We start from the raw sequence: 22,500 nt of genomic DNA, 5'->3' as shown, positions 1-22,500 counted from the left end.
TCGAGCTATTACATATTTATCTGTCTGTGTCTCATAAACAGTAAACAGAGATGTCTATTTATTTAATCTGTTAGATGTTTTTATTTCTACCTACCTATGAAAGGGATTAAAATGTATGACTGGCAGATCCAGCTGATTACAGTAACTGTGGCCTATGCTATGATGGAAGCCCTTCCCTGCTTCAATAACAACATGGCCTCTAGAGGGTGCCAAATACCAGATTACGTCCACCTAGGTGGTGGTGCTATTGCAGCCCAGCATGTGTTCAAAGCCCTCTGAGTTTTAAAAAAAATATATACATATCGTTATCTCTCCCAGACATCACCATGATAACAAGACTCAGAAGACGGATCAAACTTGCACTTGCATAATTAAACACTAACACATTCACACACACATACACACACACACACGGACGTACACGCACGCACTCTCTCACACACACACACACACACACACACGCACACACCCCTACACACACCTACAAACACCTACACACACACACACACACACCTACACACACACACACACACACACACACACACACACAGATGACTTGGCACAGGGATGAAACCACATGCTTGTGGCGGGTGCCTGTGCCTCTGCGTGCGCCACTGACTCACATCCCATAAATCCTGGTGCGCACACAACACAGCAGGGCAGAGCAATACTCCTTAGAGCTGGAGCAGCGCCGGCTATCATCTGAAGAGTGGGCCGACTGGAGTGGGCAGAGTGTGTCGGGAAGAGTGTGTCCGACAGCTCCCTGTGGAGCGGCTCTCATGACGATGGTGTGATGGGAAGCGTGTGTGTGTGTGTGTGTTGTGTGTGTGTGTGTGTGTGTGTGTGTGTGTGTGTGTGTGTGTGTGTGTGTGTGTGTGCGCGCGTGACATGCCGATGACTCACCGGTGTGTCTGTGGCCAGTGTCGCCCTTCGGTGATGTCACGGGAGGCGGCTGGATCGGCCGCAGGGAAGGAGGTGTAGTCTGTGGGGACGCAGGGGGACGGTGATGGACATTTCAAGACATATATACTGTACATAGACACACACACACACACACACACACTCACACTCTCTCTCTCTCTCTCTCTCTCTCTCTCTCTCTCTCTCTCTCTTACACACACACACACTCATACTCTCTCTCTCTCTCTCTCTCTCTGTCTCTCTCTCTCTCACACACACACACACACACACACACACATTGCACATGAACACACACACATCCTCTCTCCCTCACTGAGACGGCATGTTATTTGCCTCATGCGCGCCCAGTGATTCCCACTCTCCACGAGAGCGTATCTATCACAGACTCCATCTACTCCCCATATGGCTCCAGTTCAGCCATTTCATTTGGGCCTAATTAGACTCCATGCGTTAGGGTTCCCTTGCAGTGCCTCCGTTTCTGGCGAGCACATTGCCCAGATCAGCACAAACCGTAACAAAGCACATAAACTGCTCGCTGTGGGGGCCACTGAACTGTTCCGAGTCTGCCTCTCCGAGTCTGGCGCCGAAGGTCGGCCGTTCTTAGCGTCGGGCTAGCTAGAGGCGGGGGAGCTACAGTATGGGCGAGCCTGGTGTGCAATTAGCCACATTTTTCCGCAACGTGACCCGTCGGGTTCCGAGCGGATTAGAGAATCCACAGGTAGAGGGCGGCTGACCCGGCGCCGGACAGACAGAAACAGCACCACCTGCTGCTCGGACGGCAGGAGTGGACGTCGGGGCGCCCGCTCGGTTTCTCCGGTTTCCGAGCGGGGGGGCTTGGAGAGGATAGCGGGGTCCGTCCGCTCCCCTTCGGGCGGGCTAATTCGACCGTCTCCTGCCTGATGATGCTGACAGCCAGTGATGTGGTCCGGGGAGAGCCATCGCTCCAGAAGAGGAATGCGAGCGTGTGTGCGCTTCAGAAGGCTTTGCTTGTGCTGAGGGAGAATGAGCCTGTGACTGATGGGGCTGGCATATGGAAAGTGGAGTGCGGTGTGTTTGTGTGTGTGTTTGTGTGTGTGTGTGTGTGTTTGTGTGTGTGTGTGTGTGTGTGTGTGTGTGTGTGTGTGAGAGAGAGAGAGAGAGAGAGAGACAGAGAGAGAGAGAGAGAGAGAGAGAGAGAGAGAGTGTACTGTATGTGCAAGTGCAGGTAGTGCACCTTCCCGATGTGTGTGTGTGTGTGTGTGTGTGTATGTGTGTGCGTGTGTGTGTGTGTGTGTGTATGTGTGTGTGTGTGTGTGTGTGTGTGTGTGTGTGTGTGTGTGCGTAGGTGTGTGTGTGCGTGTGTGTGTGCGTAGGTGTGTGTGTGCGTAGGTGTGTGTGTGAGTGTGTGCAGGTATCAGGGGTGGAGGCGGGGAGGGGGGAGAGGACAGGAGTCGGTTGCCAAGGATCTGCCATCACGTCCTGCGCGGGGAGTTGAATGAGGGAATATCTGGCGTGATGGAGCGTCCTCCTCCTCCAGCCCCCAGCTCTGAGGCAGATAGCAGTAATAGCCCATTCCCCCACTCCTTCTCCACACACACTCACGACACGCCAGGCACTGCTCTGTGAAGCGCCCGGGTGGGAGATGTGGGGAAACATGATAGGCGACGACAGACAAGAGGAATCCTTCACTGTGGAAAATCAACCGACTTTCACACAGGCGTCAGCCCCACTCTTCAGTTATTGTTTCACTTGGAGAGACCAGCACCGGGGGGGGAACTTGGCACGGCGGTGGAAATTGTTCTGTTCAGGTGATGATGTTTAGAGAACAGGCTATCTCAAACTCACAATGTATCACAGCAGGGGGCATATGTGATGATGACGATGATGGTGATAATGATGATAATGATGAGGGCGATGGCAACTGCACTCACATGCTTGCCGCCAACCACGCTGATGTAACTGGCTCATAAACAAAAACAAACCCGACGGCACGCAGCGCTGAGAAGGTGCACAGTCTCTCATCTCGGCGTATCTCTGAGGGCCGCGTAACGAAGTTAGGGACATGTTTACGCCGCTATCACGAGCCGCCGCACTCTTGATTTTTTAACGACAAATTGCGCAGTATTAAATTACAGACGCCTTCTCACCCATCACTTTTGCATGCTGTACACAAGCGAGTTTAAATGACCTTTTTCACCTCTGGGGCATGTTTTAACCTATTAAAAAAAATAGCCTCAAAGCTTTGCTAAAGCTTTCATTCACTCTGAGAGGCGTTAGGAAAATACCCCAGGGGCGAGGTCCATCACATCAATCTTATATAGATATCCGCCTCAGACAATGGAAAAAATCTTACATGTCTCGCATGAAGTGAGTGTGGCAATATTTTGTGCTAGCACCTCCTCTTGCCTGGTCTTGTTAAACAGCCGAATCCATCACTAAGCGAGGGCTCAGAACACAACCTTGCTGCATTACGAGTGGAAAAAAAAAGCTGAAATCAACAGCCCCCTCCTGAATGTACAGGACCAGCTGTTGAACGCCTTTAAAAGCCTCAGACATACAGTGCTAATAAATGCTTGTCAGAGGAAGGGAAAACTCCTCCATAGCAACAAAAAAAAAAATGAGACGCTTCAAAGCAGGCTGGGATGAGACTCTCACAGACCCACACTACAGTGTTTCAAGCATGCCAGGAAAAAATGAGTGGCCAAACAGTCCCCCCCCTCACCTCCACACATTTACCTTACATCCCCCTTACCCCCTCAATCCTGAGCCTCAGTAGTGATTGAGAAAACAGCCAGACTAACAAAACAGAACCTCGTGGCAAAGGCTTCCCATGCAAACGGACGCTGCAGAAGCCACCTGGTTTTCCCCTCCTCTGTAATTGGGTCGCCGACATGCACAGACACGGCACGGGCCCATGCGCTAGCTAGGTATCGAGTCTTAAAGAACGGAAAAAAAGAAACGCAAGCGAGGTAATTCTGCGGTGCCATGTGAAGCCTCTCTGCCTGCAGGTGCTGCCGGCCCGCGAGGTGAGATGATGAGGTGCCAATCTGAGAGGCCCCCGGCGTCCGTCACACGTTGTATATCTCGCCGTGAGAACTCACGCGACCTTTTTACGTCTGACAGAAAGGTGTGCGTGCGTTTGTAACGTGCCGTGCCAGAGAAAGTCCCACATGAAAGGCATTACCGAGACGGTGGAGCTCCTCTCTCCCTGTCCACTTCCGTAATCGCCCGAGGCCTGCAGAGATGGACAAGGATAGGAAGGGAAAAGGAGCATTTCTCAGTCAGTGTCGTGTTCCACAATAAGATATTTACAATGAGAAGCCATTCATCATGGCGTTATCCACCTCTGCTGGAGGCTGTGCTAGGAGCATAGATCTTACTGACTGACAATATAGTTTACCCTACCGATGACCTATCTAGAGGCAGAGCATTCTTTCCAGGGAGGTATGTCGTTCCATATACCACCCGGTAGCCATAGGGTGCACTATTCATCAGCTCCCTGACAGAATGCTTGGCCTTTATAACTTAAGGTCAAAACGTGGTGCTAAAAATATGTGGAGCTTAATTAAATCTTTCCAAGCTACATGTCATAATATTTCTTGTCGCACTGCTGACTGAAAGGGTTTCATACAGGACAGAACCCCAGTAGGATGGGTAGAATGTAAACAGATCTGGGAAATGTAGTAGATTTAGTGCTGGAAAATGTAGTTTATTTAGTGCCTTTGCTGTTGCTTTCAAACCCACACAGTTTTCCACTCGTTTGAAATGCATGTTTCATTTATTTAAGAAATCGTGATGTTGCTGATTATTTATGTGGCACATAACAGCCTGTCTGTGACACAGTTGACAGCTCACGCATGTCGATATTCTAATATTTGGAAGATGCAACAGTAGTCAAGGAGAGGCAGCCCACCGCATCTGAGTCATCTCCATCTTCATCACAATGCAATTCTGCGGCCCGGGGATCTCCAACGACCCTCAGCTCGGCAATCACACCCTGAAACACACACACACAGACACAGAGAGAGAGAGAGGGAGGGAGAGAGAGAGAGAACGTTTCAAAGGATGTTTCATATCTGCATTTCCAGGCATGACGTCACGTAGATCATAGCATGCTTCGGCGGCGTTTGTTTGCCGCCGCTCATTTTCTGAATGCGCCCAGTGTCGTCCTCGCGAGGCCTTGGCTGCCGTAGAAAACTGATAACGAGATAATAATTTCCCTCAGATGTCGGGCACTTCAAAGGCGCGCTTGGAAGCTTGCGCGCCGCCAATGCCGAGGGATTTCCCCTTTGAAGATGTTTGTCTAATTACTGGCCCAACAGTGATAACATTCACACTTACATTAGGGAGGAGGGGGGAAGGGGGGGGGGGACCAACACAATCACATTCCCATATGTTGGACTCAGCCAGCACATATGCACTTCTCGCTGTTGGTTCCAGTGGCGGTGCATCCGTCCAAGGACATTTGGAATAGGCATTATCGGGCGGCGGGTTCACACACCGGTGTCTACCGGACGCCTCCCTCGCAGCAACCCGCGGCCTCAATGCGCCTTTGTCCGACTCCAAAAAAGTGTGAACCCCCTCAAAGTGCAGAGGAGGAAACTTTATGACGGTTTAAAAGAGCTTTTGTGTCCCACTATATATGAGTCACAGACTGAAAGGGCTACGGATACTTAGGACTTTTAAGGAATTCAAAAGGAAGGGGATCCGCGCACGCTAAGCACTTATCTGATGGCCATCAGACACAGGGTAGTCCTATCTTAGTAATCACAATGGAAGCCTCCACTATGTAATGGAGTGATACTCTTCCCATAGTGTCTGGAGCAGAGCTTTTGAAAGAGCACCATAAAATTCAAAGCATACCATGCTACACTGCCCCCAGTCAATCTGCTTTCTTGCAGGTCTTTTGTCAGGCCGTCCTCTTTGGGGCAGGACTGGGGGGCATTCTTGCCGGCCAAAGAGCATCACTATGGCTTTGAGGAGAAAATGCATGGGAGTCCCACTGGAGCTCACAGGATGGGTCTGTGGGAGAGAGCCTCACCACCCCAGAGAGTGCAGGGAGCAGACAGTCTGTCTGTCTGCAGGGCTTCAGACCCAGCGCCTCCGTCTTTCCTCCTCTGGCCGTCCCCGATCTAGCCAACGCTAAACAACTCAACGAGGAATCCACTAGCACTGGCCTGATACTAATTGTAAGTTGTGGATGCTATTAAATCTACAGCCATTCAGCTCCCTATTCAAATGAGACCACTGAAATGTGAGATTGCAGGCCCCGGGCTTAAAGTACTAATCACCCCACTGCATTTGCTTTTTAAATGCAATATTTCACCATTGGACAAATCTCTGTCAAATAAAACCATGCAACATCTACATAAACAATACAATTTCACTTGGCAGACTGCACTCCAGTGCATTTACTTCAATCGTTCGAAACAAGTAAGTGGTATAACGGCTGGTTAAATTAAATCGTTCTCCTCCATTTTCTTACAGTTGCTCTGAGAAGGACAGGCAGGGAAGGCCTATGGCATTTACTGTGTTATTCTTGAATTGGCCCCAATTGCTTTGCAAAAAGAACTGAGGCAATAACGTGGAGAAGCCAGACTTAGCTCTGAGTCTAAATTAAACCTCTTATCTGTTACACTCCCTGACTTTCTGTTTGTCTCTTTGTCCTTCCCTCTGCCATTTCAGTCTCTGTCCTTCTTTTGTTCTTTATCTTCTTTCTCTCTCTCTCTCTCTCTGACTCCCTCCCTCTCTCTCTATGTGTGTGTGTGTGTGTGTGAGTGTGTGTGTGTGCGTCTCACTGTCTGTGAGTAAGTGTGTATGTGTGTCAGATAAGATAATGTGGGTGTTCATGTCATTTGGCAGATGCTTACCAGCAGTTGTTTCCGCCACTAATATAATAATCAGCAGCCTAATTTCTCTCTCTCTCTCTCTCTCCCCCTCTCTCTCTCTCTCCCTCCCTCTCATTTCACTCACTCCTGTCTATTCCTGGCCCTGTCTGATTACCTCTGTCAGGTCAGAGTGTAGCTGTCTGCCCGCTCCATCCGATCACAGTGGAGGTCACGGGGTCGGCGGCTGGCTCTACGGGGCCAGAGTTAACGGGAGATAATGGCCCCCCCACGGCTCCCCAGCGCAATTAAAGTCCAGCGCTGGAGAGTGAGAGTGCAGGATGTAGGCCTGGATGTATTTCCCTTTACGGCCTCCCCTCCACTGTATGTTTTCATTCAAAGCAGGCCAATTTGACCGATCAAGTCATGCAAGACTTGCCCTCTTCTCTGGTTTCTGTTTCATGTGCCTGCCTTGAGCTGAATGTTCAAGAACGCAGCCTGGTGTGTACGTGTGTGTGAGTGTGTGTCTGTGTGTGAGTGTGTGTGTGTGTTTGTCTGTGTGTGTATGTATTTTCCAAAGCTGCCGTCTAATTTCCATCCTCGCTTCTCGCCTTGCCGTGACAGCACTGAGAGTATTTTCTCAGGAATATCGAATGGCTCGTCGTCGATGCTGGCGTTAGCCGGGGAGAGAGACGGGAACGCGCGGTTACATACCAGGAACTTATCCGGGTCGGCCCCGCCGGCCTGCCCCACGAAGATGCCGGCGCCGTTCTCCATGTCCATGTCGTCGGGCGAGCGCTCGAAGTTGACCACCTGCTGGTCCGTGTCGCAGTTGAAGAAGAGCAGCACCGTGTCCTGGTTGACGCTGAGGGCGAAGCGCGTCCAGCGGTCCTGCATGGACGGCACGGTGAAGCTGGCCGCCTCGTACGAGCTGGTGGAGTCGGGCTCCGTGTAGTAGAGGACGATCCGCTGGCGGCCGCCCTGCACCGCCGACAGCTTCACGCCCACGTACATGATCTGCTGCGTGGCGTCGGTCACGGCGAAGACCACGCCGCCGCGCGCCGTGGTGGGCTTCAGGTGGAACATGAGCGAGAAGTCGCGGTAGAAGGGGTTGGGCAGGTGCGCGTGCGCCAGCTGGCCCGTGTTGGAGCTGGGCCCGAACACGTAGCCCGGCGTGTTGTCGGGGCTGTACGCCAGCTCGATGTCCGACGGAGGGGGGTTCCCGATAAGCTGCAGCAGGGACAGTCCGCTCTCCTCTGTGGGGACGGGACAGGACAGAGGGTCAGTGCATTGGGCATATCACACCAAACAGCTAAACAAGCCAAAACAGACACAGAACTCAAGAGACAAGAGGAGCTGAGGGACACGGGGGTAACTTGGGAAAGGAGATGGGACATGGGATTTGTTAGAGGCGCTGAATTAGTTGACTACACACTCTGACACACGTGAGTTTCACATTGGTGACAAGGAGGGACACTACTGCTTTAGTACTGTGTCTGTGTGTTTCACATGGTGACAAGTGGAGACACCACTGATTTAGTTCTGTCTGCGTGTTTCCAATGGTAACGAGTTGAGACGCCACTGCTTTAATACTGTCGGCTTGTTTGTGACATTGAAAGAAAATACAAAAAACTACTGAAAACTACATGAGACAAAAAAACTTGGAACATGGCCTGACTTTGAAATAAACGGTTGCCTTTTCATGTAGAGAGTAATCCTACACCAAAGTATAGCTTCAAACGAAACCAGAATTGGATGGCAATATGCCTATGGACTTGGAACAAATAAAACAAACCCTCTGGCTCTAATAAACTCACACAAAAGAATGGGAGGATTGTCGTTCCGGTTCAAGCGTGAGCCTCTGACTGTTATTATTACTATGTTTTTCCCAATATCTCAATATAGAATGCCTTGGGAAAGGAGTGGGAATCTTGCTCTCTCTTTGACCTTTACACAGAAATGGCTATAAAACTGAACGTCAACAATGATGTCCTAAAAAGGTAGAGGAGAGAAACATTCCCCGGTCTTGGCAGAACAAATCTTTCAATCTGACACATTGTAAGTAAAGAACCAAAAGCTTTCAGTTAATACGCGCCGACCCAAATTGCACATTCAGTTGAGAGCTATTGCTTTGATGTCGGGAGTGGAATTCAGTTCTGGGATTGCGGAGTAAACACTTTATGTTCTTTCTCTAAACGAATGAAGTGGATCATCTCTTTCCTCATGCCGCACAGACATCTAGTGCATCAAGTACTCTGCTGACATGATGCTAAATGGCATTGTACAAAATATCAGAACCTGAATAAACAGATACGGTTGATCTATTTATTTATATTGACTTATTTATTTGGTTGGTTTTCTTTCACAAGAGACATTTCACAGTCTGCCATGGTGACAAAAATCCCTCCTTAGCTGTTCTAAGGCACCCGAGCTCAGACGCAGAGGAACACACGGAGAGCTGATCCCAGTGGGAGCTGTGTCAGCACCGGACTAGCCTCAGCACACACAGCGCCACCCTGACCACTGCTCTCAGATCAGGCCCGCGGGTCAGATGGACCCCTCTCCTTCATACTCACGCCGCCATCACTCACCACAGGCTCCCACCAGATTAAAAAGGCATCCGAGCTTGTCGCCAGATAACCAACTCGGACGTGGAAAATGTGCCATCCCTCCCATCAAAGCCCCCCCCCCCCCTCAACTCCACCCACAGCCCCCCACCCCTCTGTGCTGTCCTGTCAGCAGCACGGAACAGGGACAGCAGCTGGACACCGGAATATCTCCGCTCCCACAGCTATCTCCCATGGCGACAGTGATGGAGGGCAGGCACATCATTAAAGCAGGTTCCGAAATAACAGGGAGGACAATGAGCTGAGTGTCCACGGCACCCACACAAACCTTCCATGTCCACTATGCAAGGCACAGAGCCACAGACACAGAGAGATTTCACATGTATTAATAGAACGTTCATCTTTTGAGTTGAAGCTATGTTTTATTACCGTATTAATGTTAAAGTCAGTTATGAATGAATGAATGAATGCATGAATGAAAGAATGAAAGAATGAAAGAATGAATGAATGAATGAATGAATGAATGAATGAATGAATGAATGAAATCAGGGATGAAAAATCTTCCACGATACTTCCTCTACAATTTACGACAAACAATACACAGCTTGCTTTGATTAACTTTGAGCATTACAAACGGCATCAAACGACAGCTCATGCTTGAAACTGATAGCTTGAAATCCACACCAGGTGGCATAAGGCCTTATTTATCAAAACAGGGATTCAAAGGCCTTCAATAAGCTGTGGGCACTTGATCATTAGCAACTGCAGATGGTGCCTCTTGTTGCAAGTCAAAACATATGAGGGCCTCGGCCACACAAAGCTGCCATAGCAGCGGCCTCGTACCCTCCTCCGCCAAAACAAAACAAAACGTTTCAGAGAGCCGCGCAAACATGCATCATTCCGCAGGCACTTCCCCGACAGGATGAAGTCTTGGGTCTTAACAAGGCCTGGATCAAGCCGAGGACCAAATTAGGCGGAGCAGGAGGAAACGGCACAACTCCATTGACGGAAACTCTGAGAACCTGGGGGGCTCTCCTGTTCCCCAGATGGTTTTGTGTTTGTGTGTGTGCGGGTGAAGGGAGGTCAAGGATTTCAGCACCTAGTGCTGTGGTCAATATACTGTCATCCGCCAAGCACCAAACACTTGGGGAGAGGGGATTTCTGTCTCTCTTTTTTGCAGTGTGTGTGTGTGTGTGTGTGTGTGTGAGTGAGAGAGAGAGAGAGAAAGAGAGAGAAAAACAGAAAGTGAGAGAGTGAGACCTGAAAATACCACTTTTGGGAATCCGATGTCCTTGACTTAAACCATTTCTGACAGCACGCAGTAAATTGTGATTGCAAAATAATCCAGATGTTTATCCCGAGTGAAGCTACATCTCTCTCTGGGCCTCTATGGGTGTGTGTTCATGCATTGACATCTGCCCCCCATCTGACATTTCACATACATATGAACACACATGTACACACGCACGCACAAATGCAAACACGCACGCACGCACACACACACACACTTCACTATGAAGTCGGGGACAGTGAGTGAACAACTGAAGGTGCTGAATTCCTGACCAAATTAAAGAAGAGCACAGGAATGTGGGAGTTCTCTTCAAAAACAGTGTGCGACTTCCCCATCTGTGTGTGTGTGTGTGTGTGTGTGTGTGTGTGTGTGTGTGTGTGTGTGTGTGTGTGTGCGTGCGTGTGAGCGTGTGCGCGAGCATCACGCTGCATCTGACAGGCCAGCCTTCACTGCTGCCGCTGCTTCCTCGTCTCGTTTTTTTCTCCCCCAGCATCCTCCCCGTCTGATGTGGTGATCTAATTCCTCTTTATTTCCACGGGGCTTCCTTCGCCAGCCTCCCGCACATGTCTCTGCCCTGGTATCATCCTCGCAAAACACGGCCCCGCCACTGCATGTGTTCCTGCGCCCAGCATTCCGACACAAGCCCTCATTTAGAGCGCAGCCTAATTACTATGCTGTCCAGATGTGCACTCTCTCTCTTTCTCTCTCTCTCCCTCCATCTCTCTGTTGTCTCTCGCTGTGTTTTTTCCCCCCTCTCTTCCCACCACTTTCACCCAAACCAGCAATCATCGGGCCGCTCGTTAACATGGATGCGCAATGGCTCACGGCCCGGGGTCGGTCGAGAACACTGCTACGCATATCTGCGATACAATATGGGAGACGGATCCAAAAAACGACATGAAAAACGACATGTCTGTAGAGAGGCTGCTTTGAGACAGCATTGTGCTACATCAATCTCAAATGTGATGTGCATGTCATTGTTTCTAAGTGGAACCGAGCCAATTTCTATGGTCTGTATTTCTTCCAGGGAGCACAGACAAGCAGATTCCCACGAAGCACTGATAACATTAAGGCCCTTAAGGCCCTGAGACAACTGTAGTATTTACCCTGCTTAACTATCTAACATGTCGCATTTACCCTGCTTAACTATCTAATACCTCGCAACTATGACACAACATCTCCGAACCAGGGCGAAAGCTTTTTAAAACAGCAGTTTCACTGGAATATAGGTGTCAAGAGTTGTGCACTGGAGACCAAGACGAGTTGGAGGGGACACAGGCTGATCCATTTAATCAATACAGATGTCCCCGAGGTTAAACATTAGCTCCTAAATGCCAGGGTCTATTCACGCATGAGGCTGTCTCCCTTGTTCTTAATCTCTGACAGCTAAATGACTCAGAAGAGTGAGGGGGGACGGAGGGAGAGTGTGAGCCCCTGAATGGGCCCGTTGGAGTTTATGGCTCCGGTTTGTTCCATCTGACTTCATTCCGTTCCCCATGCTAGAATACAATAGCTAAGCGGCCCCTGCTTCCCATCACCGGGCAGAGTGAGAGGGAGAGATTATACACACACACACACACACACACACACACACACACACACACACTCACACACACGCACATGTGGAGGGTATCTTTGATAAAGCTGCGAGGATGTGACAAGACTCATCTCCACATATACTCCACACACTCCCCCCCCCCCACACACACCTCTCTCCACCTCTCTCCACCCTGCCGTCAGCCTTTCACCCCCACCCACCTAGAAACGCTCCCAGGCTTCTGAGGAGATAAGTAGGAGAGGGAGAGAGGGAGGCAAATGACAGTTGGGGATTTCAAGCTGAATACCCCCACTCTCCCCAGACCACCCCCCCCCCCCACCCCACACACACACACCCCCGTCTCCCCAACTCGTCTCCAGGCAGTGCTGCTCCTGAGCGCTCTCTCCATGAGAAAATGCGGAACATCTGGAGGTTCTAAATTACCATGGAGAACTGAAGGGCCCCCGTGGCTATGTTCAGCCACCAATCAAAACAGCTCCCCGGGGGGCTCGGGGCTCTCCTGACGGCACCCACCCTCCGTTCTCGCCCGCTGAGAGCCCTCCTCGGCTGGCGGTTAAAGGCGCGTCTCATCCAGGGCAAGGTTCAGCTGCGGACGCATGGGGCTGCAACAGGCCGTGGGCCGGCAACAGGCTTTGCTTGCCCACACAGACCACCACAACACAAACAGGCCAAAGTGGATTAAGCAAGGAGGAGGCTGCGTCAGTTGAGTGACTCAGAGGTCGTGCCGTGCGGCCCGAGTTGGCCTGTTGTTCACATTTCACCAGTAAATTGCATTTGGGTTATGAACAAGGCTTGACTGTGTGCTGCTGACTTGTGTGAAACACTTCTACTCCTGTGCGGTATGCAGTGGGCTTGCGGTTAGCCAGATTCTACATTGCCCTAATTTCCACAAGAATGATTCATTAAGTTTCTTACCTAATTACGTTTACCATTAGTAATGCTACAGTGTGTAACCGCATTTTTTTTTACAGATATTTTGTACAAATGTATTGTACAGAGATTTTAGAGAAATCTAAAGATCTTTGTTTTTGTTGTTTGTTGCTTCAGGCACTAATCCTATTAAAATCCCCCATGTGCTTGCAGCTGCACAACATGGCCATGAGAAAATGTTTCATATTTGATCATTTGTTCACTGATATTTAACAACTATATTCATCTACAGAAGACACAGAACACCTCCTCACGGAACACCTAGGTAGACTTGAGAGGAGCTTCACAGTTTTCCCATGAATCCCATTCCCTGCCTGAACCTCAATACGTGCAGGGATTAAGGGGCCAAAACATAACCAAGTGTATCGGTTTTCTTTGTTTAATTGGGTACAATCATCGAATAACCTAAAGCGAAAGATCTGAGATACATGTGATTAAAGGCGTCTATTCCCTGCAATGCTTCAGTGACAACCACGCCGGCGTTCCAAATCCAGATCCAGATGTCTGATTGGACGCCGAGACTCAAAGGGGGGAAAAAGAGAGAGAGAGAGAGAGACCACACAACCATGCTCTCTGTAAAAGCACCCCACTGCTTGCTCTTCACATGGATGAGAACTCTGGCTATTTAAGAGACCCACAAGGGCTGTGGAGAGCCTATCTGGCGAGCGTGTGTGTGCGGACACAGCGTTTTCCCCTTAATTGGAGCCCTCTAAGCAGTTCTGCACCATTTTCTTTGGCAGGTCCCGTCGGGCAATCCGCCAACACAAAAAGCACTGAGGCCTCCTACCATACCCGGGCACTGCCAAGTGACATCCGCAAATACTTCCAAATGCCATGGCCACCCTTAAATATCAGACAGTGCCACATCCAAACACAGGGCACAGCCTTTAAATGTGTGGCTTTAACACCCAAGACAGACACAAAGGGATTCATTCTCCTTTGCCTCCCAGACTGCATGGGCAGCGCAGTGCTCTTCATGTATAATAAAGGCCAGGCATCTTTGCCATGATGTTGGAACACTGTGGGCTTTTCCTCTGACCCTGGGCACGGAGGCTCCTACATCCTGTCTGAAGTCTGATGCCAATCAGAGACCCCCTTGTTGCGAAAAGAACATGCCAAGGGCCACTGACCCCCACCCCCACCCCAACTCATCCACAAGCTCAATCAGTATGATCTTCCCACGGGCAGGGCAGCTATTTTTTCTTCTCCCTCTCTCTCCTTAGTCTCTCTCTCCCAAAATCAACCCAGTCCACCCACACACCCTCGCCCACTCACTCACACATGCATGCAAGGACAACCCACTGCCTGATATCAGAGCCCTGACAGTGTGTGCGTGACCCCTTTGTGATGCACACACAGCAAGGCCGGGGCTGGTGTTACATCCGTCTCCTATGGAGCCATGGAGCCCCGCCCTCAGTCCACCTCAGACACACAAGGGCGCGCGATGACAGATCCCTCCATACAGGCTCATCTCTAGAGCTTGACAAGGAAAGCCCCTCAGGGACCTACTACACCTCTCTCTCTCTCTCTCTCTCTCTCTCTCTCTCTCTCTCTCTCTCTCTCTCCCTCTCTCTCTCCCACACACCCTACACAGGGGCACTGTTGACGCAGACAGCAGGGAGTGACTGACATTGTGAGAGTGAGGCATGGTGATATAGGTGCAGCAGAAAGGGAAGGTGGAGGGAAGGTGTGGTGGTGGTGGAGGGAGAATGTGCTATCTGAATGGGCTATTAAGTTCAGCAAAGAAAAGTTAATTAACAATGAAGTCAATTGATTCTGGTCCCGAGGCACTTGTAAAATATTATCGCAGGTTTTTAACCATCAGCCAGGCCCAAAGAAAGGCTGTGGAGAAAATCCATAAACGTTAACTTGCAAAGTTAACATCATTAGCCTTTTCACTGCACTAAAAATGCGCTCGCATGGGGCCACTGCGTCCCTCCAGGGGCTGTCACATAAATACCGCAGCAGTTCACATTTAGAACAAAAGTCGGAGTCTACCATGTCTCTGGCGCACAAGGAGCAAGGTAACCCGATACAACTCCTTTGTGCATCAACAAAATGCTTGTATAGAGAATTTATCCTGAGCTTTAAGGCTTGGATGTCAACCATTAATCCATATCACTGAGTCAGGATGCAGTATCACTGCGAGCTGATTTGGCTGAAGTGTTTCCAGATGGTGTTACCCAAGGCCATGTCTAGTCTGACTATCCCTTTAAGTATGAGCTGTTAGAAAAACAGCAATGCTCCAACAGGCCGCAAGACCCCTTATGTCTTTACTTTGACCTCAGGTCAGACACATTTGCCATTTCATGACTCTTGAAAAAAGCATAATAAAACATAGGCCTTCAGCCCAAAAACATAATTCAGTCAAAGTAGTGTTGTCCGCAAGGCAGAATAACCTAACTATTTATGTCCACTTTGTTTTACTTTTTTGTATATTGCGATAACACTTGTCACTACAGACACTCAAGGCAACAGGATAATGCAAAGCACCTTAAAAGCACTCAGAAATATTCTGCAACAGACAGAGTCTGTCACAAGCATCACACCCACCCGCCTAAACATGGGAAGCATAAAATCCGCATTATCTCTCTCCTGAGATAAATGCTCATCTCAAGTCTCTAGCACACTGCAAGGCATTCTTCCAACACACGAATAAATCAGATAGGTTGAGAAACAAATCTGTCTCACATTACATGCTACATGCCACAACCAATTAGGTAACTTGCATCATTACACTCCTTAGACCACAGCATGCTCACAGGGTGTTGGCATTTGCAACATAGAACAACAATGATTTCAATAAGGACACAATTAGAATTTGCAGTGTTCTCAGTTCACTAACATGGAATGAGATATAGAAGCTCAACATCTCTTGCCAATGAGAATAGCATTCTATGTTCACCTGTACTTCATATCAGTAAGGTAGAAGAAGGCATTTCACCTCAAGCATATTGACATTGATAAAAGACAGGAGGTAGCTATCTAAGAATTTATCTAATATCATGCTCCCTACTTGTTGGAAATTTCACATCTCCAGGTGTTCAACCTACTTTGTCTGCACTTGATAAACCTACGACACTCAGACAGTTGCGAAACACTCGTTTTCAAAAGAATGTGCCTACTGTAGGGTATTTTAATTGCAAAACATATGACCTGCAATCAAAACACGACCTTTACAAAAACCGGCTTGTCTAATCTCATCAGACACAGCAGCCTCGAAGCCTGATTACTTCAGCACTCCTCAACGTGCAATTTCGGCGAGCAATTTGTGCAAACCACTGTACCTCAAACACTGTTATCATGGAATGAGTTACTTTTTACAGCGTCGGCATGGAAAGTGAGCAGATTTCCCTGGTGGTGTGAATTGATTTATGAGGAATGTGTGTGTGCAAGCCTTGAGGAGCGAGGCATTATCAGTCACATGCAAGAGCAAGAGGCATTTACACTGACATGCAAAGCAGGCCATGCAGCTGAGCTCGGTTCTGCGCAGTGCCATGCACGGGCCTCTGTATGTTCCTGGGGCCAGTTCAAGCAGGTGTGGCGAATGTGCTCAGACAAGGAAACACTTACTGGCTGCATTCCCCACACACCCGCACCCCTACCCCCACCCCCCACCCCCCACCCGCCTTCACCACTGAGCACCCCCTTAAACCCTGGGTTATGCAGTTGTCCGGGACCACACAACACACTTGAACAAACAAACACAGTTAACAACAGGTGGATGACACACGCACAAACACACACACACACACACATGAGACGACACAACACACAGGACACAACAGGTGGTGCCGGTTAAAAGAATGCATCTGGGATCAAAGGAGATGCATTCTAACCCGCCGTTACCTTTCTGGTTACTAACTGACAAGCACCGCTTAACACCATCATCATCATCATCACCACCATCATCATCATCACCACCGTCCTCGGGCAGAAGGTGGCACTCCACGGGGAGCCGACCCTCGGGCAGCACCGTCCAGCAGCTGTCCACCAGGACCTCGCAGAAGCTGCGGCAGGGCAGACGGGGAGGAGGGGGACGTGCCCCCGGACGCCCACCGCGGCCACTGCCTCCCCCTCCTGCCCCCCCCCCACCACCACCACCGCCGCGGCCATCGCTGCCACCATCGCACCCGGGCACCAGCAGCAGGCAGAAAAACCACTCCACGGCGTGGTGGCAGCGGGAGCGCAGCAGCCACGCCCACTCGGACAGCGTGGCCCGCACCTCCTCCGCGCTGGTGTGATTGAGGAAATTGGGCACGGCGAAGCGCCGCCGCGCCCCGAGGGCCCCTTTGCGCCGGGCGCAGAAGGGCAGGTCGGACTCGAGCGGCAGGCAACGCGGGGTTGCCCCGGTGGGAAGCGTGCTAGGGGGGAGAGCGAGAGCGTTCTCGCTCCCTCCGGTTAGTACATCAATCACTGGGACAGAGTATTCCTTGGAATACTGCGTCGGGTTATCATTGGTAACATGCCAACTAGGAGTAGTGCTATATATGCCAGCAGGACTACTGCTGCTTAGACCGCCTGCAGGAACATTAAAGTTTTCTCTAGTCTGATCATCAGTTGGAGGTGGAAGAACAGTTCCTACATTTGCAACCTTTGCTACTTTAGAATGGCTCTCAGTAACTCTCTGTAAATGATCTGCATGGGTTAAGTCGGAATTCTGAGTAGGTCCCTCAGTATACACATATGCATTTCCCTCAGCTGAGCTAGTCAAACGTGTGAGTGTTACCCTGGTGCTCTCCTGGCTTCCCCCTATAGACCCCCCAAACCCAGATCCATAGGCAGAATATGAGCCCAACGACTCGACTGCAGACGCTGATTCAGCTCCAGCTCCAGATCCTACCCCAGACCCAGACCCCTCTCTGGACTCCCTGGGTTGATTCTCTGATCCTAAACCTGGCACAGGCGCCTGCGGGACGCTACCCGGCTCCTCTCTCCTCCCCAAAGCATCCACACGCGGGCCGGCGCCGCCGCCTGCACTTGTACCTTTTCTCCGCTGGGTCTCTGGCCCGCTTCCAGGCGGCTGCGGGGGCCTTGCGTTGGCAGGCGTCGCCGACGTCTGTTTGTCCTGCTCCCCATCGTCCCACCAGAGCCAGCCCTCCGAGTGGCCGGCGCACAACAGGCACGCGAGCAGGGGGAGGCCCAGACGCATCCCGAGTTTAGACATCCTGCGTCCCGCTCACTTAGCGCTCGCTCAGCAGCTTTTGGCCCAACTCCGGTGCTGCTCACTGTGACATGCCCCAGCCTCTGATCCACAGACAGGACTCAGTCTCTCTCTCTCTCTCTTGCTTGCACACACACACACACACACACTTACACACACATACACACACACTCTCCGTCTCACAATGCCAAAGAAGTGTGCTAGACACCACACACTGCACCCGAAGCAGCCCAGAGAGAGAGAGAGAGAGAGAGTGAGTGAAAAAGAGCAAAAAAAGTTGAGAGGAGGAGTGCCATTGAGAGTGGGAATGAGAGAGGGTGGGGGGCTCAGTCCTTATTGGCCCATCCTCAAGACCTTTCCTCTCCCAGCTCCTCCTCCTCTTTTGTCAGGGCACTGAAAGAGTGTCTCTGCTGATAGATAATCTTACAAAAAAAAAACAGAAAAAAAGAAAAAGAAAGCAAGGTTGCTTTTGTTTGCAAAGGGGGAGTTAGCTTTTTAGAAAAAGCAGAAAAAGTAATAAAAAAAGCAAAGCAACAGCCTCTGATGAATCTTTTAGGTTTGTTCCTGCATGGACCTCTGCGCAAACATGATTTGTGAAAAGAAATGGCCCACGTGCTCATGAGGGAGATAAAAAAAAAGTTAAACACGGTGGGGATTACGGACAGCATGACAAATAGGGCTTTTAGAACCGAGAGCCTGCTCCCTCTTAAAGTTTTCATCCAAGTTCTCACTCAAACAGCCCACTCAGAGAACTCTAAACGACTCCAAGTGATAGAACACTTGGTGGCCACATCAAACATGCTTCATACGTAATCCAAGTAATGCAACAATGTCTGAATTTCCCCTTTTAGCACTGAAAATCAGGGAATGAAATAAGCACGTTTGACATCACAGGAACTTAATTTAATAAGAATGCCAAACATTCTAGAGAAAAAAAAAGACATGCTCCCTCCAGTGCAGGCAAATCATCCCTGCAACTAAACATATCGTGTCGGGGGGGGCAACGAAGGAATGAGGATGTAAAAGAATTCCTCAGTTATTCACCCACTTTTCTGCACGCACTTTCTCTGGCCCCCAACCCACCCCACCCCACCACACCCCCCCGCCTCACTTCGGTCGACATAAATCTTGGTCTCCAGGCTGCACCTCACAATTACTTTTCCACCAAAAACCCGCCTCCCACCTTCGATTCCTGCTCAGTTGAGCCGAGTGGGGCTGCCGCGGAGTAATCCAGAGTGTGCTTGTTGAGACTGGTACGGACAGGCCTATGGGGGGCCGCTGACAACCTCACGACCCTCTGCGTGCGTACTAATGGAAGCTGAGCCGGGGTGATGGCCATGAAAGGGATATAGTTGTGTTGTGGGCTAAATTCGCTGGCTTTGTCAAAAAAAAAGAGAGGAAAGAGAGGAAAGAGGGGAAGAGAGATGGCAATGTTTGATCTTGAATGAATGCCAGGGCAGCTTGTAGAGTGAGGGTCACGACTGAAGGGGGAACACTCATTCCTAAACCAGGGATTGTCTTCCACAAAAGTGGTCTTGTCGTGCAAAGTGTCAACGTGAGAATACCTTATAATAGCGCAGCCTGACGTTTGTTTGGCACAGGATTGGCCCAATCACTTGGGTGACCCATTTTAGACATTGCAGATGGTGGTGAACGAACGCATGCTGGAGTGGTTATTGGTTCTTTCATACACCTACTAAAAAGACCACATGCAGACAGCCATAAAAGATGTTGTCTGTGTTTCATTAGAAACATCCCTCTGTTTGAAAATAGAATCAAATAAATACTAAGTAACCCCGGCAGTCAGACCAGGAAAACATCAAACCCAAAACAAACATGTGGACCAAGACACAACTTGCGACATCAACAAATAGTTCTTTAAAAACAAATACTCCCAACACACCGATAAGAAATGACCAGGCATGAATTCAAAAGTGAGCGAGAATCAACATTCACATTGACCTGTAGCCTACCAAATCATCATCAGTATCATAAAGTATCATAAACACTGTATCTATATGTAAGGACATCTATACGTATACTCCTCACATGAGGTAAAGCAATGCAGCCTCCAGCGTGTACATCTGGGGGGGGGGGGGGGGGGGGGGGGGGGGGAGTCCCCCCGGTCCCCCTCAGTCCTCTACCCCTGAGCAGTCAGCAGATGGAGCAGAAAGGAATGCAACAGATTGATTCAGGAGCCCACGCTCGGGACGCCTGACCCCACCACACCCCTCGGGCAGAGCAAAGGGGACGCCTCCCCCGCAGCCTGGGGCGGTGGGGACAGCCAGCCCAGACCTTTGGAAATGATATTAACTAGGGCTGATGGTGGAGCCTCGCGCAAGCACAAACGACGGCGTCGCGCACCGTTTGAGATCAAATGCGCTGTGGTGTACGAAGGGAGGGCTACGTCTGACATTTTCATTTGAGAATTCCGTCGATGAGATGTTTTGCGACTGCTTTACTCAGCTGAGATAAAGGAGAACTGCTAAAAGAAAGTGAAATCTGTTCTCCCTCTCAATTGCAGCCATTTTGGACGAGTAAATGACACACAATACTCCACTAAAATCAGACACACTCACTTTACCATGCTTATGAGCCAATGGCAGAATCAAATACATCCCATCCATACTGTAGAAACGCCCAGACCATAAGAGGCCACTGCTCTATGGCACTCCAATGAAATGTTGGAGATACCTTTGGTGATTCTTGAAGCACATCAACTTCTGAGGCCCAAAAGTTTATTAAGTTGCACTACAGAGTCTACAGAGCTTCTCCCTTACACAACAAAGGTAATGTTGAAAAACATATCCTGTGTCTTCTCCTGAGGACGGCCAGGGCAGCTCCCCCAAAATCCCACAGAAATATATTCTCTCATCCGGTGGCGATAAGTTAATGGAGAAAACAAATAACAAGCACACATTTGTTTTCATTCCGATCAGATCCAGGCGTATCCTGTCTCTGCATCCCATCTCCCGAGCTGGGGGAGTCCCCCACCCCCACACCAGCCCTCTTCCCCTCTTCCTTCTGAACTTGGTCCCAAGATATCAGGTGTGCCAGGGCATTATGTCTCAGGCAATCCCTCCGGAAAAGACATCTGTCAGAGTTAAGATAAAGCCTAAAGAATCAAGACTGGTCTAGTTTTCATTTGAGGCGGTGATATTGACAGGTGAACCGGAAACGGGACCAAGAAGAGATTTGCAGCCATTGCTGTTCTGCTAATTTTGTATTAGAGGCAATCAGCCAAAAAAAACCCGTGGGTGGCCTGAAGAGTTCTTGTGTTCTGGCAGGCGTTCTAGGAGACAAGGCTGAGAGCCGGAAAGCTGGGTCACTCATGTTCCTTGCCCGATAACAGACGGGACCCTCCTCCTCCTCTGTGTCCTTGATTAACAGTGAATGAAGACGTCAGCGTGCTTTTGACCTGAGAGTGCGCGGTGTGTTTGTAGAAACAGACCCCACAAACCTCTGCATTCTCTCTTTCATGTCTGCGAAAACCCTCAATAAGGGCCAGTAAAACAAAACAAAAAAAACATACACACCACATGGTGACACCTTACCCACGCTGCTTTTATTGCGCTAAAAGAGCTCTTAGTCCAGGCCTGGACAAGACAGTGACGGCATTTCCCTTTGTAGCTAATAATTACATCAGTGTCGACAGAGAGAAAATCTGGCTGAATGGGAAAGAGCTGAGAATCTTGGGAGTAATTACACAGCAAAGGGTGGATTATTTTGGTGTACATTTCAAGGAGTTCTCTCGGCGAGGCTTAAGGTGCCGTCTGACTGCCTGCTCACTCCTACACTTCTACACACCAGCGCTGTCATGAGGAGCCAAGAGTAAACAGAAGTGTCTTATTAGGAATGCATGTTTGTCTGCATCTGCACGTCGAGACAATGCCGTCTCTGTCCATTGTTTAAGGCAGAATGCTTATTATCAGAAATCCATAAAGCAAAACGAACACCATTGCACCCCCCTCCAAAAAAATAGCTTAAGCATTTACAGCTTATGAGCTCCAAACCCAACATGTGGGGGGTTGTAAAATAAATTAGAGGCTGCAGCTCGATTTGGTACGGCCTTCTGTATTTACCCATCAGAAGGGCTTTTGCACGACTCTTGTAATTACGCCGAACATATGCTGCACATCATAACAAATCTCCGTATCCTGCTTCCGCCACCCGCCCAGCTCCTGCCCTACTCTCCCTCCCCTCCCCTGCCGTGCGAAACCCAATTCATTCTATAAATCTATTGCCCGCATATCAAAATGAAAGTT

At 49.8% G+C, this 22,500-nt stretch overlaps 1 protein-coding gene across 4 annotated transcripts in view; it reads right to left on the bottom strand.

Annotated features, from left to right (window-relative positions):
- col18a1a (collagen type XVIII alpha 1 chain a) overlaps positions 1 to 22,500 on the bottom strand; it is a 76,112-nt gene that overhangs the window by 18,587 nt on the left and 35,025 nt on the right. For 2 of the 4 annotated variants that reach the window (XM_062534140.1, XM_062534142.1), the window contains exons 1-5: positions 18,058 to 18,442; positions 7,440 to 7,981; positions 4,814 to 4,897; positions 4,085 to 4,135; positions 904 to 982 (exon numbers count right to left, since the gene is read on the bottom strand). In XM_062534140.1, the coding sequence (XP_062390124.1) occupies positions 904 to 982; positions 4,085 to 4,135; positions 4,814 to 4,897; positions 7,440 to 7,981; positions 18,058 to 18,238 (937 nt within the window). In that variant the 5' untranslated portion in view covers positions 18,239 to 18,442. Of the gene's footprint in view, positions 1 to 903; positions 983 to 4,084; positions 4,136 to 4,813; positions 4,898 to 7,439; positions 7,982 to 18,057; positions 18,443 to 22,500 lie in introns of those variants that run through there. The other 2 variants (XM_062534143.1, XM_062534144.1) reach the window with 1 other exon arrangement.

This window comes from Sardina pilchardus, chromosome 4 (genome assembly GCF_963854185.1).
Source record: "Sardina pilchardus chromosome 4, fSarPil1.1, whole genome shotgun sequence".
Classification (NCBI taxonomy): domain Eukaryota; kingdom Metazoa; phylum Chordata; class Actinopteri; order Clupeiformes; family Clupeidae; genus Sardina; species Sardina pilchardus.
Note: the sequence above shows the minus strand (reverse complement) of the source record. Positions and strands in the feature narration are given on the sequence as shown.